Source organism: Penicillium brevicompactum (assembly GCF_028827555.1).
Source record: "Penicillium brevicompactum strain IBT 35665 chromosome Unknown utg000006l_segment0_segment0, whole genome shotgun sequence".
Lineage (NCBI taxonomy): Eukaryota > Fungi > Ascomycota > Eurotiomycetes > Eurotiales > Aspergillaceae > Penicillium > Penicillium brevicompactum.
The window spans coordinates 5,332,724-5,350,723 of record NW_026623209.1 but is presented as its reverse complement, the minus strand read 5'-3'; the positions used below and the strand labels follow the sequence as shown (position 1 = coordinate 5,350,723).

The window sequence follows — 18,000 nt, the reverse complement described above, 5'->3', positions numbered from 1 at the left end:
CAGTAACGGTATGTCCTGGGTTTGTGATATTTGCAGAAAAATACATCACAACGACGTAGCAAGCTATTGAGCTGTATTGTATCGTACAATGCGCCGCTTCCACGGCTACTCCATACATACCCCAGAATCCATCAAAGTCACAGACATCTTTTCTATCAAACAGGCGTCCCCAATTTCGAGCGGTAGATTTAGATATGCAAGCCTTGGAGCCGCCCCGACACTTGAGTAAGGCTGAGCCTCAGACGGCTCCAAATCACACGGCAGTTAAAGATGTGGAACAAAGTCCATTGAAAAAAAGTAGAATCACCGAAGCCCAACTCTAAAGAGCTCTACCATGCACTGGAGCCAATTGAACCCCGACAATGAGATCACCTTTGATTCTGGTCTCTTCCTCTTCAAGCTTCTTTCTTCGATTTCAATCGAACCTGGAGAGTCATTAATTATACGTGACTACCCCATAGTACTGAGTTAGTTCCAGGGTGTGATATTGGTGCCAGATTTACAAGGCACGATTATATCATCGGGAAAACTTACCCGATAAGATATTCCGCCGCTAAAAATTATCTACAGAAAAAAATGCGGCAGCGCATCAATCGCAATAAAGCTCCAGCACAACGCTATTACCACTCTTTTGTGCCCAAGAAATGATCGTTTAGAGGCTGGTCTTGCCGCCCGAGTCGAATTTCCCTCGAATTGATTTTGAGCACTCTCGTTCCTGATCTGCACGCCGACAAACCATTCGACAGAGCTATCTGGCTCCGAGGCCCATACTGAACAATGGATATCCACCGTTGTCGTTTCGTTTCATACAACCCACAGGCAATCAATGCGCTTGCATTCTCACACCCTCCCTCAGCAGACTTGGCTGGACGTGGAATCCCTACCCTCCGACTTGCGATCGGCCGTGCAAATGGCGATATCGAAATATGGAACCCGATGCGCGGCGCCTGGTTCCAGGAGACCGTGATGCGTGGAGGTAAAGACCGCAGTATTGAAGGACTTGCATGGACTCTAGACCCCCAAGAGGACGGACCTGAAAATGCCAAATTGCCAGGCAAGCTGCGTTTGTTCAGCATTGGATACTCTACCGCTGTTACCGAATGGGATCTCGAGAACGGTCGCCCACTGCGTCACTCCAGTGGAAACTACGGAGAGATCTGGTGTCTTGCTGCACAGCCGCGCTGGCAGGCTCCTAAAGGCAAGACTGGGCCCGCTGAGGGCGAATACACCGGCCAGCACCTTGCTGCAGGATGTGCAGATGGTTCTATTGTGATTCTGTCTACTGCTGATAATGACCTCAAGTTCCAACGACTGATGCGACCCTCGACTAAAAGAGCGCGAGTTCTGAGTGTTACCTTCCAGAACCGTCATACCATTGTCGCTGGATACGCCGACAGCTCTATTCGTCTGTTTGATATTCGCACAGGATCGCAGCTTCGAACAATCTCTCTGGGCAAGGGCCCTACCGGCGGACCGAAGGAGTTGCTTGTCTGGTCAGTCAAGTGTCTGCCTGACGGCACCATTGTCTCCGGTGACTCGGCTGGTGAAATCCGTTTCTGGGACGCAAAGAACTACTCGCTTGTCCAGCGGATACAGGGACATCTTGCCGACACACTCGACGTGGCAGTCAGCTCCAATGGTGATACCGTCATTAGTGGTGGTGCGGATCAGCGGACGGTTGTGTACCGTAAGAAGGACGGCGAGAAGGGCGACAAGAAGGGTCGGTGGGCTGAAATTATGCATCGCCGCTACCACACCCATGATGTCAAGACATTTGCCGTCTACGAGACAAAAGACATCAGTATCGCCGTGTCTGGAGGTATGCCACTTCCAGATCTTGAAATATCGCTCTCGTACAATGCTGACTTGTTTCTTTCAAAGGCCCCGATGCGACACCTATCGTCCTTCCTCTGCGCGAATTCGGAAAGGAGCACCACCGCAAACTTTCCAGCCTACCCCAAATCCCACAGCTTACATCTGCTCCGTCCGCACGTCTGGTGATGAGCTTCTGGGACAGAGAAGTGAGCCTGTGGCGTGTCTCTCGAGGCCCTACATCATTGAATGAGAACATCGACGGCCAAAGGCATAGACTTGTTGGCAAGGTTTTGATCCAGGGAGAAGAAAACATTTCTTCCGCAATGCTCTCTTCCGATGGCAAGACACTCGCTGTTGCCACTGTCGGTGAAATCAAGCTGTTCTCCCTCCGCCGACGAAAGGGTGACGAGAAGGGCGCTCTACGTATTCAGAAAATCGACGTGCCCAGTGCGCTTTCCAATGAAGGTGCCCGTCTGGTGACTATTTCCCCCGATGGCCGATGGCTCTCTGTCGTCCGTCCCAACAGTGAGATCTGTATGGCACGAATCCAGCCTAGCTCTACATCCACCGAGAAGGCACAGGTCATTCCACAATTCGCAAAGCTCAAGAGAGCTACACGCCATGTCCGACACGAAAAGGCATCTCACGGATCATTGGGTGATTACGAGAGAACTATACGATCGGTGGTATTTTCCGATGACAGCCAACTCCTGGCAACCGGTGATATCTCTGGTTGCGTAGATACTTGGGCATTGAGTACAGCAAAGGACTCGACCAACGCTACAACTAAAGCCAACAAGTCCTCTGATTCTGACGATGATTCTTCCGACGACGAGGAGGAGGAGGAGGAAGACATTATCATTGAAGGAGAGCGTTGGTCTACAGCGGCCGCCGAATCTCCCATTCCACGCATGAAGTCCGGCGTCACATTGATGTCCTTCCGCCCCAAAGCCGCCCCCACACAAAAGACATTGACGAATGGCACACAACAGACTGGCCAAGACAGGCTGATGGTCCTCACAAGTGAACACCAGCTCGTCGAGTTCAACGCTCGGGATGGTACATTGTCCGACTGGTCTAGACGCAACCCCAAGGCATACCTTCCCGCAGAGTTCCGTGGTGTCAAAGACCGAGCCATGGGCTGTATGTGGGATCTCTTCGAAGGTCGGGAGCGTCTCTGGCTCTACGGCGCTTCATGGTTGTGGATGTTTGATCTACTCCAAGACTTCCCCTCCCCAGAACAAATCGAAGCCGGTGCGACCAGCACCGAAGAGGGCAAGACTGCAGTCCAGCTTGCCAAAGCAGCGAAGCGGAAGCGCGAAGCCCTCGAAGACGACGAGGAGGAGCGGAGGAAACACAACACCGGTGCCGGTGACCGGGCTCAACAATCCAAGATGGATGTTCACTTCGGCACCAAGGTTCGGAAGATCGTCGGCAGTGACGAATCACAAGGAGAGTGGGTTTCCCTTGATAAAGAACGCACCCGCATTCCAGGTGAAGACGACGACGCCTACGAGTACGATGATGCCTTTGCTGCGACCAACGAGACGACCTTGGCCCGTCTTCGACGTGGGGATGGAGCTACACCCGAGACCGCAACTCCCCAGAAGGGCTCAAAAGGAGCCGATAAGACACCGAAGAAGCAACTGGCTGAAATCAATGGCGCCTCAGCTCAGCCTGCGCGTCGCTGGTGGCACACCTACAAGTACCGTGATATTCTCGGCATCGCACCTCTCAACACTTTGTCGGGCGACGGTTCCGATGACCAGGGTCCCATGGGTAATCTGGAAGTCGCGGTTGTGGAACGTCCTATGTGGGATGTTGAATTGCCTGGTCGTTATGTCAAGGACTACGAGTAAAGCAGAGACATGTGGCAGGCTTCTGTAAAAAAAAACAAGAATCTAGGATACAGCTTTCAGGCATGTAATTTGGTCATTTTGGAGCATATTTTTGAGAAGCGCATTTTCCCGCCCTTTAACGATTCGGAATTTTATGATTTCCACTGTCAAGGTTGCATATCAATTTGCGCAGCAATAGGTAAGCCCTGGGTACGTTTGTAGTGACCTCCAAACCGGCGAAGACGACGATCCAGAGCCGATGCGGGGGGCTGAGGTAAAGTAACTCAGGCGGAATCTCAGCTCACTTTGACTTCCAACCTATTTGTACACCCTAAGCCAGCTGCTTTCCTTTTCTCTCCGAGACCTCCATAAATCCCGAGAAGCCTACTCTTTCGTCGCCGTGAATTCCGAGTCTCGAGTCTCCTCTTATCGGCTTATCGTCAACACGTCAGCTGCATCACCTCAAGGTAGACCTTCTGTGAGGACCTGGGTTCCTTTCCCAGAACGAAGCTACATTTGCCAAACAAGGCTTCTGGCGTGATACACTTTCCCCGCGGGGCCTAACCTAAGGCTGGATCATCTTGAGACGAAACAAAGGCGGGGCGCCTACTCTCCATCTCCAGAGCAGACAGGCCAACACCCTGCCCCTTTTCAATAAACGGCCCGCATATCCCTTTTAGATTCAAGTGCAAGCTATCTGCCTCGGACTTACCTCCCAGGATCTCAAACTTCATCATAAACCAGAAACCTCATCTTACTCCCTTCTCCGGCGATAACCGCATACCACGGCCACCATGGGCCTCTCATACAACGTCTACTTGACCGCCAACAAGATATTTGGGTGCCAGGACTGCAAGACTCATCTGGCAGATCATAATGATATTATCAGCCGGGTATGAGACAAGATGTGATCCCTCTTTTTCACTAAGCACGAATGCTAACCTGTGTCCTGATGTAGAACTTCCGGGGCCAACACGGCAAAGCATACCTCTTCAATAATGTTGTCAATGTCACACAAGGCGAAGCTGTCGAACGAAGCATGACAACTGGGCGACACATCGTCCGTGATATCGCCTGTCGACAGTGCAAGACAACGGTAGGATGGAAGTACGACAAGGCATATGAGAGCAGCGAGAAATACAAGGAGGGCAAGTTTATCCTCGAAGAGGAGCTTCTCTGTGTCGTGGTCTAGGCTGGATCCAGCCAAGGCATATGTCCCAAGGTGATTGATCGTTGATTGCAGAGGTCTTTGTTGACGATCGTTGGTATTGTGTTGGGTTTTATGGTTCTTATTTCATCACAGCGGGTTGCATTCTCTGAGCATTCTCATTTTTACTTCTGACGGACCACTAACAGTGGTCTTACGTCTTGTGCCTTGCCTTTCTTAGTTACTTATCTTGCAGCTCTAGCGCTTGCGAATGGCGTTTAATGGGCATTTGATGTCAACCCAGGGACTGGGCCTTGTCCAGTCATCTTTGCTATCTTATGGGTATGAATACAGCACATGAAAGGCGTTTTCTGAACTTTCTCGAAATATCATGTTTACGGCTCATCGCTCTTCCGTGTAGCGTCACTCTCATCGCAGAGCTCCACCGATCGAGCGTTCCCTTACGAAGTACTGCGCACACTCTGCGAGTACCACTGGCCATTGGTGCTAGGTACTATCTACATACATGAAATGTAACCTTAGAGGTAGTCAGTCTTCATAGCCGTACTTTCTTTCGTACTTCTATATCGATTGATCTTTTGGAACGGGTGGAGCCAGGACGTGGTACCCCACCAAAATTCGCACAGATGGCCGAGATGGAGAATTCTATCAGGACTACTATATTTTCTGTCTGAATCTTCGGATCTTGTTACACATTGAGTTCCTGAGTCTCTTCCCACGACCGAAAGTAAGTCTCGCCATTGGACTTTACGGAAGATCACCAATTAATCCCGCGTACAGAATGACTACCTCCGATTCTGGTATGATGCAGGCCGTCGTGTTCCACGGCCCTTACAAGGTCGCCGTGGAGCAACGGCCAATTCCCAAGGTGCAAAACCCGGAGGATATCGTGGTTAAGGTTGGATATACTGCGCTCTGTGGAAGGTAACATATGAAATCTGATTGAGTACAATTGTCCTTGATATTGATTCTGATGTATAGTGAACTTCATATGTTCCGTGGCGTGGAGCCTGCAGGCACTGGTTTCATCATGGGCCACGAGTTTGTAGGAGAGATTGTTGAGACTGGCAGTGCTATCAAGACTCTCCAGAAGGGCGACCGAGTGGTCACTGCGTTCACTACTTCTTGGTTAGTTGCTCTACCTGCTGAGTAGTGAAATCTCTCCATGTAGACATAGTACTGACATCACGGCAGCGGGGAGTGTTTCTACTGCAAGCAAGGATGGTCTTCTCGTTGCGACAAGAATGGTCTCTTTGGATGTGACAGCCTGGATGGCGGTCAGGCCGAATATGTGATTATTCAATTCCCATATGTCTGCATTGATTGGTATTGACTTCTATAGGCGCGTATTCCAAATGCCGAAGGCTCCGTCCTGAAGGCTCCCGAGGGAGTGGACGAGAAGTATCTGGTGCTCATGGGAGATATCTTCCCCACTGGATGGTTTGCAGCCAATAACGCATTCAAAAACTCTACCCCGGAGCAGATTGCTGAGCAGACGGTCGTGTTGATCGGCTGTGGACCTGTCGGTCTCTGTGCGCTCATCAATGCTCTCGAGTACAAGCCTAAGCACATTCTGGCAGTTGACTCTGTCCCCTCACGCCTGGAGCTTGCCAAGTCTCTCGGCGCTGAGCCTTGGAACTTCCAGCTGGATCGTGCTGGTTTAGACAAGCGCGTGCTGGAGTTGACTGAAGGACGGGGTGCCGATGCGGTGATCGAGGTTGTCGGATTGAGTCCTGCTTTGCGCACTGGCTTTGAACTTCTGCGCCCCTTTGGAATCATCAGCAGTGTGGGTGTCCACAATGGAGAGGTAAGTCAATATCCAGTCCTCAAGTCGGACATACTGGCTCACTCAGTGCAGATCCCCTGGGACGGCAACGATGCCTATAACAAGAACTTGACGGTCCAAATGGGGCGGTGCCCTGTTCGATCCGTGTCTTCTCAGGCACTGGAAGTGCTCAAGAGGAACCAACATAAACTTGGGTGAGTGGTAAGGTGGTTACATCATACGTGCATGGCTAACCCTGGAATAGCTTCATGGCCGATAAGATTATGCCGCTGTCACAGGCGGTGGAGGGCTACGAGCTATTCAACGCGATGAAGGTACAGAAAGTGATTTTCCAGGCGGATCAATAGAAGAAATAGAATAGAAAATAAAGTCAAGCCCCCAAAGTTGCCCCAAATGAAAAAAATAGCACATTTGGGTCGTCTCCGCTTAATGCAAAACACCCACCCGTCGACTCTTCACTCTTTCACTTCCCCATCTCCTTCACCTTTCCCTCTCATCTCGTCTGTCACCTATCTCCTGTCTCCTTTTTCTCTCCTCTTCTTCCCTCTCTCTCTCTTCCCTCCCCTCTTCTCCTTGTCCCCCCTCAACTCGTCATCCGCCTTCCCCTCCATTTCTCCACTTTCATCTCCCTCTTCGGTAAGTTACCTCTTCCACACGTTTCTATTCCCGCGATCTACTATTTGCGCATCGTCGCTTTTATTTTGCGCGTTTAATGCTTCTGAATCGCGAAACTAATTATATGATGTGGTGGAAGTGAAGTCTCTATCGTCCACCTCTCGCGACCGTACACTCTCAAAGAAACCTCCTGCTTAAACCTTTCTCTCGCTCCCAGTTTCTCCAACCGTCTACTCTACCTATCAACCAGCAAAAATGGAAGCCACTGAAATTCACCAAACCATCGTGAAGGACGAGCCCTTGTCCGACTTCAACGACAACCTCCCAGAGGGCGAGCTGGAAGCCCCTCTCAAGACCGAGGAGGAGTACTCTGTTTCCGAGCTGACTCTACGTGCTATCGTGTCTTCTAAGGAGGCCGGTGTCATTATCGGAAAGGCCGGAAAGAATGTCGCTGATCTGCGTGAGGAGACCGGTGTCAAGGCCGGTGTGAGCAAGGTTGTCCCAGGTGTCCATGACCGCGTCCTGACAGTGACCGGTCAACTGCGCCCACTTGCTCGCGCCTATGCGATCGTCACCAAGGGACTTTTGGAGGGCGCCCCGCAGATGGGCATGGGCGGTGTTGTCGCTACCAACGGAGTTCACCGTAAGTGATACCATCCTTTTTTCTATTCGCACGATTCATCAACTGGGAGTCTTTTTTCTGTTTTCTTTCTTTTGCGCAAAAGATTGCAGAGGATCATGCGGAAAGCGTTCAGGGATTTTTTTTGGTGTAATGTGTATACGAGCACGAGCTAACTTAGTCCAGCCATCCGCCTTCTGATCTCCCATAACCAAATGGGTACCATCATTGGCCGACAAGGCCTGAAGATCAAGCACATCCAGGATGCATCAGGTGTTCGAATGGTGGCGCAGAAGGAAATGCTCCCCCAATCCACAGAGCGCATTGTGGAAGTGCAGGGCTCACCCGAGGGCATCGAAAAGGCAGTGTGGGAGATCGGCAAGTGTCTGCTTGACGACTGGCAGCGTGGAACGGGTACCGTTCTCTACAACCCCGCCGTTCGCGCTTCTCTCGGTGGCTCCCAACCGATCACCAACAACCCCGCTCCTGGAAACGGATACCCAAGCAACAACAGCCGTCAGTACAACCGAACTGGCAACGGCGCCGATTTCAGCGATGGTGGCTACAACCGTCGGTCCAACTCCGATGCTGGCTCCCGCGCCTACCCCCTGCCACGGAAGATGATGAAGAGGTCCAGACCCAGAACATCAGCATCCCCGCGGACATGGTTGGCTGCATTATCGGTCGGGGCGGAACCAAGATCACAGAGATTCGCCGGAGCTCAGGAGCTCGGATCTCGATCGCCAAGGCTCCTCATGATGATACTGGAGAGCGCATGTTCACCATCATGGGAAGTGCCCAGGCCAACGAAAAGGCCCTATACCTCCTATACGAGAACCTCGAGGCCGAGAAGACCCGCCGCAGCCAGCTTCCTCAGGAGTAAATCGCTTCCTGTGTATACGGTTGAGACGGTCCTAGCGGCTCTCCTTGGTGCTTGACCTCACGACCTTCTTTGGAGACTGTCGGTCACGATCAACGGCGGTCCTATGCTAGCGCTTCCTTCGTTCCCCCCTCCACCCCTCTCTCCTTCTTCCTTCCCATATTTCTCCCAGTGTTCCAAGTGTTTTCCACCTATCTCTCCTGACCTTGGTTCCACGTCGCTCTTGTTCACAGGCAAAAGTTCACGATGAATGGGTGGTACATGCGTATTAGATACCAAGTCTGAGTGGTCTTCACTGACCATCGTGCGTTTGAATTGAATCGCCCCCAATGTCCCTCGATCTTACCTAACCCTCTCCTCGTTACGTTAATCATGACAGTCCCTCATCACCTCCACCTCTCCCGTTTACATCCTGCTGACTTTTTGCCGTGATGTACCTAATTCGTCTTCCTCTCCATCTCTCTTCCTATCTCTCTCGTCTCTGCCCTTGTCCTTTTTCACCTTCACCTTGTATGCCATCACCCGATGGTATATATTGATACATGTTTTCTCCCCTATCTCTTACTCGTATCCCTGTTCCTATCCCTTTGCGATCGCCTTTATCGAATCTTACCCTTTCTTTGTCTCCATGTACCTTTGACCTTTGACCTTTGACCGAAACCTTGAAACTATAAAAGACAAAAAAAAAAAACTTCTTACCTTATGATCAACAAACTACTCTATCTGTCTCCATTTTACCATGGATATGGAAGTCAATAGCATAGTACCGAGCTACCTCCCATATGCAACCTTGAAGTATATCAGAAAGAAATACGTTTGGAACACCGCTCACATGTGCATCCATCGATCAGCTCACCCATTCAGCAGTACAGTTGACAAGGCGTCCACTGCTTCCAAACCTTTAAAGTTGCAAGACCCCGTGAGATGTCTACGGTGGTCTACATGATCCATCTCGTATGAATGAAACAAGTCCAAGCTTCCAGTCATATTACAAACATGGCTAACTGCCTAGTCAAGGAAACCCCCATATACCCAATGACAACCCAGAATGAAGATTTTTTTGCCCAGGTGTCCAGCCAAAGAAATTGGATTGGATAACTCATTTCATTCCATTCAATCGTTATGTAAATGCTAATCTGTAACTCAACAAAGGAGAAGACCAGCCCAGAGCTAGATACAAATGTGGGCGAAGTGTATGCGACAAAAGAAGGAAGAAAGGCGATAGACAGAAACAAAGAAAAGAGCAAAAGTTCAGGGTAAGATGCAGATAAAGCCACCCTGTAAAGCGTATATGGACAAAAGACGCCGCCAATGGTTGTTTTACACGAAGAAAAGAAAAGAGGCAAGAAAAGAAGCAAGACACAATGGACCGGGAGTTTCCTGGTAAAGTGTGTAATGAGATAAACAGGGATAACTCTGCAAGACACGCGGGTGAGGCGAGAGGGATCCACGACGGGTGAGAAGCGAAGAAAGGTCTTTCAAGAACGAGAACGAGAACGCCGAGTGGAAGATGATCCGCAAGAAGATGGGCGGATGCGAAGTCGCTGCGTAAGTTGAGACATAGCCTTGGTTAACGGTAGAGGCAGATGCAAAGGCGAGGGGCGTTAGTCGATGCTATCGTCGAGGTTGAGGTTGTTGTTTGGTGTTGTAGGGGCGCGGTTCCGTAGACCAAATCGCCTGGCGCCCAGACTGTTGGTTCGCAGCCGTTGTTGTTGTTGTTGTATGGGGGTGTAGCTGGTTGCTGTCTTGGTTGAAGGGGCGGCGATCCTGGTCTGCGATTGGTCCAGGGGCGATCTGGGGCCGTCGTCGGAGGCTTGGATGTTGTTTGAGGAGAAGCTGGGCGTGAGACCGTAGCGACGAGAACCGGCTTGGATGTTGGAGCGGGCTGTCGCGGGGGTGTATGTGGCAGGGCTCATGTAGCTGCGGCGGAAAGAGAGATTTGATGAGAGAGTCGGGGTGCGCGGTGTGGGTGTTTGCGTTGGTTGGGGGACTTGAGAGGGTTGGGTTTGGTATTGCGGAGAACGAGGAGAGATGCCGAAGGTGCCTTGGTCTGGCTGCGTACCCGATATGGAGCGAGAGACTGTACGGTTATGAGGGAACCTTTGTCGCTGTGGAATTCCAGGGGTAGAAAGTGGTGTGCCAATTTCTGTGTTGGCTCTGGAGACCGAACGGCTGTGCAGACTACCGTTCTCGCCGCTCTCCTCGCCCAATGTCAGCCTGCGGCTGCGAAGGGAAGTGGACGCGCGATTCAGACGACTGGTCGGCGTGGGAATTCCAGGCGATTGAGTCGGGCTTTGCTTGATTTCTGCCAGGTTGCCAGGGCTGGTGTTGACCAGCGATGCTCGGCGTGCGTCGAGACGGCTGGATATGCGTGTTGTACTATGACGTCGCTCGATTCCTTCGGGCTCCTGGCTCGCTTGTCGTTGATACGACGGCACTGACATGCGCGGGTTGGGCTCCGTGCCATTTGATAATGGAGGCTGTGCGCTAGTGTCGCGGCTTGACGACGGCCGATGGTTCTTCAATTGTTCGTCTGTCAAAGCCAGACATAGCTCCGTAAGACTCCGGCACACGCTGTCCGCTTTGCGACGGGCGTGCCTTTCGGGTGAAGTATATCCTCCATTCACAACAGACATGCTGCCCAATGGGGGAGCATTGGCACCCAATGCGGTGGTCAGAGTCAGAGCATCGGTGATTGTCGCTTCGAGGGAGGTATACACCTCACCAGTCAGGACCATCTTCGCCTTGGCCAAAGCCGACTGCAATATAGGCTGAACCTGGCTATTATAGCCAGAGTCAATGTCTGCACCCGAGACACTGGCTTTGCGGTGGTACTTGGGCGAGGAGGAGATAGTGGTCATGGCTGTGTTTGCAGTGCGCGGTCGTTCGTTGGAAGGACTGTACATCGCTGCCGACGATGACGGTGGTAGTTTCCCTGTCAATTCCAATTTTTTGATACGATCTTTCAGCTCGTCCAGTTCGTCCCAGACAGTAGAGGGCGCCGTAGTTGACAAGGTCGATTCAGTGCCGTCCGCTCGCGATCGTTCTGTGTCGGCTCGCGCACGCTCAGTCGCTTCCGACGTAGACGGCTGTCGACTGCCTCGGATCGTAGAAATTCCGGAATGGCGGTGGCGGGGATCATGCATAGACGCGCGACGCTCATCTACAGAAGGTGTCCGCGGCGAGGTGTCTGGGCTTGTACGGCTGAAACGACTTCGGGGAACTCCAACGGTGGATCGCGAGCCGGATCCCAGGCTGTTATAGCGAAAGCGACCGGGGTCATCCAGCGGGTGGGCAGATGCTGGCGTGTGGGAGCTGTAGGGGGTGGTAGGAGAATCATGATGAGAAAGCAAGGGGTCGGGGTTGCTGTATCGCTGATCGGGTGAGGGGGTTTGTTCGGCCGTTGGTGAGCGCAGACTCTGGGTCGAATATCCCAGACGTGACTAGCTCGAGTAGTTAGTGACGAGGTCGCCAGCAGGGGTGGGAATTGAGGTGAGCCGCGGCCGATGTCAGAGCAGGAATGCGATCGGGCCCACAGCGACAAGTCATCACTCACCCGTCGGAAATCTGAGCGACCTATGGAATCGCGACGGCCAGAATCAGCTCTTGCGATGTTCAGGAATACATCCTCGTTTTTGGGGCGACTCTCGTCCATGGGGGTGTCGTCGGAGCCCAGTCGAGGGTTTAGATTTAAAGAGCGGGCATTTTCATTGAAAGATCTGGTTCCAGAGTACGCCAGACTTGATGGCATGGCTATTTTCACATGAGGGCGAGGAAATGTCGCATTCACAAGAGGCTGGGGGAGATGAACCTTGGAAGCTTGCAGGGAACGCTTCAGAGCGGGTGTTTCAACAGTGGGGCCATCGAAGCGAGCTGTGACAAAGAGCGCAATTGGAAACACAGACCCAAATAAGCCTGATTGACGACAGAGCTGGTTGGGCTGCAAATGATGGTCACGGGAACCTGCATGTTCAGGTTTCATGGGCGGTTTGACGTTTCTGGGGAAAGCTAGTTCACGATCTAGAGATCACACTACGTAACATGGTTATGGCTAGTATCTACTCCGTACTCTGCCTAGAGTTTCGAGGCTGTGACTTTGCTGGAGTACAAGTATCTATAAGAAATCTTTATAGACCTGTATAGCTCTATACTTGTTTACTTATAGGGTTCCAACATGGTGATACAGAGTGAGATGACGGAGTACTCCGTAATAGGTTGGAGATGGGGTTTCTGTGTGGAAATCATAACAATAACAATACTAAGTACTGAGTACTACTCATAAGATAAACCTTGGAATAACCCTGGAATAAGATGCACAATAGCAATAAGAAGAAAAAGAAAAAGAAAACAATGGAAATATGGAAAATACTGTGGGAAGAAAAAAAGGAAGAAAAAAAAAACAGTCCACAGTAAACAAAGGCCAACCATGGTTCAAGCGTCTAGAGCGTCTCTGCGCCTATACAGGGTGTCAAGTACCATACTCCGTACCTATGTTCTTCAATCTACACTTTACATTCAGCTCCAAGGTTTCACTTATAATTGCTCGGTAGTATATGCGTGCATGTACTACTCCGTACGGAGCTGCTGGAATATCGAGGTCATCTCTATATTGCATTGTGGATAAGCTGGTGTTGTGGGATCCAGGCCCTGGGAGACTTGTGATATTGAGTGGAAACCACCCTCTGGGCACCTGTTCTTCATGCAAATATTGCGTTACAAGGATCTAGCTTGCAACGTACTCCATACGCCATTCATGGGACCATACAGAGTAGCTTGGGGGCTTTTTTTTAGTGTACTATACATTTGGTGCGTCAGCCCTCAGGTTTAGTGAGGCTGGAGGCAAGGCTGCTGAAAGGGCTCCACTTTGAAATTGGCCATGTTGAGAGCGCCATGTTGATAAGAAAATGAGCAAGGAACATAACAATAGCATGGTGGCAGTCTCTAGTCCTAATATATCTTTCTGGCCCCGTATACTCCGTACTTGTACAAGTGTTATCCCTTGACAATGTCACCTAGCGTGATATCGTATCCTGAGACGAGCAAAAGGTCGAGCACAGGACGCTTCGCCGGCCGAGCAATCAAGCTAAATCCTTTAGCATTGCCACATGGCTTAGCGTAGCACGGACAGATTGCAAGGTCGCCATGGGAATGTTGTGATAAGCCACCTCGGTCTTGCGGTCCACATCATGGAAATTCCGAGAATACGACTGCCTAAGGAGGCGATGTCGCACAGAAGTTGTGCCGAATAGATGTGGTTTCAGAAGCCAATGGTTTAATCTGGGGAGGTGTATCAAACTGCAACGGCCAAATTGGTGAACCATGGTGCCATCTGCCATTATTGTATCACTCTACTCCGTATGTAACGAAATCTACCCCGTACTCCGTACATGGACCGATATATCTGCAAATTGTATGAACAAGCGACAGACCAATCTACTCGACCCATGGTTATCATTGGAAAAACTGCGTCGGGTAGACCAATGACGAGGGACCAACAAGTGCGAAACGATGCAGCATCCCAATGATCACCGTCCCATGTCAGCCGTCTCTACGTTATTCGTTCACATAATTAGAAACAAGTTGAAACATTTGAAGCTCCCCCAAGATCGTCCCCAAACGCCAGGGATAAGGGGGGGGTAATCTATCTGGAACTTTCTTGGAACCTGACATGCTTACATTAGGAACGGGAGGTATGTGTGTAAACCCGAGGTGTTCGACCTGATTGGACAATTTGGATCGGAAAAAACGCCGATCCTGCGCCTTTTGTTTTTTCAATATGTACATTGTGTACTCCGTACTCCGTAGAATAAACAATATCCATATGCATGCGTACCGATAGTGGCACGCAATAGCCTTGGCAGTCCATGAGTACGTACTCCGTATATGAAGAATTCTCCTGTAATCCTGGGGGATCATTAGAATGGGGAGCCAGTTTCAGAAGTCGGGAGTACACGTGGATAGCGGTCGATCATGAAGTCAAGGCCACACTGTACGGAGTACCGAGGAGATAATGCAAGTGTATACGGTACAAGTACGGAGTACGGAGTAGAGAGAATGTTGAAACAAGATGGAGAAAGTGGCACCCTTCCCGCCAAGCGACACTAGTGGCTACTAGCGCGAGGCTGGCGTGTTTCACAAGTGAAAGATCCATCGAGGGGTTTCAGGATGCCTCTCCTCCTCTTTCCCCCAGGGCCAATGACTGTCCGCTACCGAACCTGTTTGCTTACTTCGTATCCCTAAATTATTGACCGCGCCCAATCATCGACTGCTGGGAACACCCACCGTTCACCCATGTTAATTATTTTCCTTTACAGTTCGTACCATAGATATTTGTTTTTGTGCGTACTGCTTGTATATTCTGTACTCTGTACTTCATAGTTAGTACTCCGTACTCCGTATGGAAGACTTCATATAGAATACTTGTATACAGAGAATCGTGGCCCTCGGATTTTAACCAAGGAGACTGCGAGTACGAGAGAGCCCCAGAGAGAAAGAGAGTACACGAAGTATACGCACTGCATCCCCACCACGTCCCGTGTAATTCTGGTATCGGCAACTCCCCAAGTGTATACTTCCACCAGTACTCCATAACTGTGCCAACACCAAGTACTACTTTTAAAGTGGTTATATGCAAAACACAAAACACAAATACACTAAGGTGGGTGAGGCACACTGACGAGCCTCTCACCTGCGTGCGTTTGACGCCGCACATTCTCAGCTAAAATTAGAGCGACCATTGTGATTGGTTTCACTTTGCCGTAAAAAAAAGGAAAAAAACACGGTAAGTTACCAGGTGGAGGAAATCGGAGATCTCGCAAAACAGCTAAAACAACTAAAACAGCTAAAACAGCTAAGGGTCCAGCGCTTTTCCTTTTTCCTTAGGCGCTTGTATTGACTCTTTCTAGGGCTTTGTCTTCCTTTCTTCATATCCTCGTTCCCCGGAGGAACCTTTGTGATTTCATTGATTCCCTACCTTTTGCACCTCACACTCTGGTGTCTCGACTTTCCCTTTCAATACTTTCCCTTGTTCGTGCCATATCAGCCTTGATCTGGTATGTGCCCATCGCCTACTACTCTTGCATACGGATCATTTCCTTCGGATCGTTAGTACTAGTCCTTGCGTCTTATTCCCCTAGATTTAGGCTAACGGGACCCAGATCATTTGCGCAGGTAGCAAGTGCTGTCCGAATGCCACTTTAGTCACTGCTCTTTACAATGCCAGTACAAACCAGTCCGCCGTCCTTCCCGGACTCATTCCCGTCTTTCATGTCCGTCTTTGGGGGTCCCTTGCCATACAAAGACGATCCCATTCACTTCCAATATCCAACCCATGTCCCTGTCAACACACGAGCTCTTCCTTCCCCACATCGCGAGAGTGTTTCATCCATGACCTCGGCCTCAACCGAGTCCTCCCCGACTACCACCAGCTCGCCCTTTGATTCGCCCGGTGGGGGTGATATCTCCCCGAGTTCCTCTCCGGAATCCCCCTCAGCCATGTCTGTCTCTTACCCAAAGTTCATGCCAAATCGCCAGGAGTTCGCATGCCCACCTGCTCCCGACTTGCCATTGTCTCATAACACGCGTCCCGACTCGCCCAATCGACGGGCGCGTAACCTCAAGAACCTGTCCTTGCGAATGCCGCCACCTTCACAATCGCGCCCTCCCATAGCCACCGCGTCGGTCCTGGAAACGACATCAAAACACCACTTTGATGCCCCAGCGTCTCCAATTGCGATTCCTCCCAAGACTTCCAGGCGACGCCCCGCCAATCTCACCATCCAAACCCCCACATTCAACAAGTCCTTCGCCGATGATGCCGTGCCGCCAACTCCCTCTTTGCGACATGCAGAGTCATCCCCTGCTCTTGCTTCCATCACATCGCCCTCGTTTGCGCCAAAGGGAGGCATGCAACTCCCACGACCGATGTCGCATCATGGCAGCCGCCGTCTATCTGGGATCTCGCCCGAAGTATCAACCTCTCTCAACACATCAACCAACGACAATGCACCCGGATTCTCGTATCGTGTTCTCGACGGTCTAGCCGAAGAAGATGACCGCCTTGACTCGCGCGAGTCGACCAAAAAGAAGGAGCGCGGGTATCCCGATGGCCCCATTCGCATTCACGACTCTGGAGTCTATCTCTACTTAGAACCGACGGCAGAAGAAGCCGCCAAGTTTGATGTGGTAATTAACGTCGCCAAAGAAGTAGCAAACCCTTTCAGTGCTACCAAGGATGAGAAGAACGATACGGTGATGAGCACATGGCGAAACAGCTCCATGGCCTCGAAACGCTTTTCCCGTGGTGATCCCCAGACTGCAATCTCTGAGATGTCATTCAAGTCTGCTTGGGAGTTCCAGCCCTCGGACTCCGAATCTGGCACCCCCACGGTTTCCACCCCCGCAGACTCAACACCGGAATATCTTCATGTGGCTTGGGATCACAACTCGGAAATTCTGGATGATCTGCTCCCGCTATGTGAGCTCATTGATGACCGCATCGCCGATGGAAAGAAGGTACTTGTGCATTGTCAACTCGGTGCCAGTCGCTCGGCCTCCCTGGTTATCGCCTACGGTCTGTACAAACACAGACATCTCGACTTCAACTCGATGTATGAAGCAGTCAAGGGTCGTAGCCAGTGGGTCGGCCCTAACATGAGCCTCATCTACCAGCTCACGGACTTCCGCTCAAAACTTCTCCGCGGATCCACCGCCAAACCTCCTCCCCAGGAGTGGTTCGTGCAAACCGGCCGCCGATGCTCAGAGCCTCAGGTTGCCAACGCTGAGCGACCCCCAACTCGTGAATCTAGCAAACGCGGCCTCAACCAAGCACCCTCCATGAGTTGTCTTTCGATTCCAGAGCGAACCTCTATGCGTCCAACCACCAGCGACAGCAGCTACACCAAGTTCAAATCCTACTCCCCCAAGCGGAGTCTTTCCCCACGCCCCCTCCCATTCCGACAAAAATTCCAATCCGTCGAACCGGTCCCAGGCCGGTCGCGAGGCATTCCTCGTAGCGTCAGCAGCTGCGACCCCCTCGTTCAGACCCACGTCTTTGTCCGTGACACACCTGATGCAGGTGGTCTCTTCTCACCCCGGACAAACGAGTTCTTCTCCCCAGCGCCTCTGGCGCCCCCGACCTTCCACCGGATCGACCGCTCTGCGGCGCTCTCTCCACCTCCGGCCCAACGGTTTGCTGCCGAACCAGCAGACCCTCGGTCCCCGCCCTCTGTTGGTGAGCCCCTGTTCATGAGATCCATCGACGAGTTCTTGTGACCGTCG

General features: G+C 51.3%; 6 protein-coding genes across 6 annotated transcripts; 5 read left to right on the top strand and 1 right to left on the bottom strand.

Moving 5' to 3' along the window:
- Positions 1-777: 777 nt before the first annotated feature.
- ura7 (small subunit rRNA maturation protein UTP4) lies at positions 778-3,674 on the top strand (the record flags this gene model as incomplete). The annotated part of the gene is made up of 2 exons (XM_056959536.1): positions 778-1,819; positions 1,882-3,674. The coding sequence occupies 2 exons, from the start codon at positions 778-780 to the stop codon at positions 3,672-3,674; spliced, it is 2,835 nt and encodes a 944-aa protein (XP_056808926.1).
- A 773-nt stretch (positions 3,675-4,447) lies between these two features.
- On the top strand, positions 4,448-4,845 carry N7506_010242 (putative Yippee zinc-binding protein Moh1; the record flags this gene model as incomplete). Its single annotated transcript, XM_056959535.1, has 2 exons — positions 4,448-4,546; positions 4,612-4,845. 2 exons carry the CDS (start codon positions 4,448-4,450, stop codon positions 4,843-4,845), a joined length of 333 nt encoding a protein of 110 aa, XP_056808925.1.
- A 757-nt stretch (positions 4,846-5,602) lies between these two features.
- On the top strand, positions 5,603-6,954 carry N7506_010241 (alcohol dehydrogenase family protein; the record flags this gene model as incomplete). The annotated part of the gene is made up of 6 exons (XM_056959534.1): positions 5,603-5,745; positions 5,803-5,949; positions 6,016-6,112; positions 6,164-6,628; positions 6,680-6,801; positions 6,852-6,954. The coding sequence occupies 6 exons, from the start codon at positions 5,603-5,605 to the stop codon at positions 6,952-6,954; spliced, it is 1,077 nt and encodes a 358-aa protein (XP_056808924.1).
- Positions 6,955-7,477: 523 nt separating this feature from the next.
- N7506_010240 (KH domain-containing protein) lies at positions 7,478-8,724 on the top strand (the record flags this gene model as incomplete). Its single annotated transcript, XM_056959533.1, has 3 exons — positions 7,478-7,865; positions 8,028-8,411; positions 8,462-8,724. The coding sequence occupies 3 exons, from the start codon at positions 7,478-7,480 to the stop codon at positions 8,722-8,724; spliced, it is 1,035 nt and encodes a 344-aa protein (XP_056808923.1).
- Positions 8,725-10,325: 1,601 nt separating this feature from the next.
- N7506_010239 (putative LPXTG-motif cell wall anchor domain protein) lies at positions 10,326-12,703 on the bottom strand (the record flags this gene model as incomplete). The annotated part of the gene is made up of 2 exons (XM_056959532.1): positions 10,326-12,164; positions 12,278-12,703. The coding sequence occupies 2 exons, from the start codon at positions 12,701-12,703 to the stop codon at positions 10,326-10,328; spliced, it is 2,265 nt and encodes a 754-aa protein (XP_056808922.1).
- A 3,233-nt stretch (positions 12,704-15,936) lies between these two features.
- On the top strand, positions 15,937-17,994 carry dspD (putative protein-tyrosine phosphatase; the record flags this gene model as incomplete). Its single annotated transcript, XM_056959531.1, has 1 exon — positions 15,937-17,994. The coding sequence occupies one exon, from the start codon at positions 15,937-15,939 to the stop codon at positions 17,992-17,994; it is 2,058 nt and encodes a 685-aa protein (XP_056808921.1).
- Between the last annotated feature and the right edge of the window lie 6 nt (positions 17,995-18,000).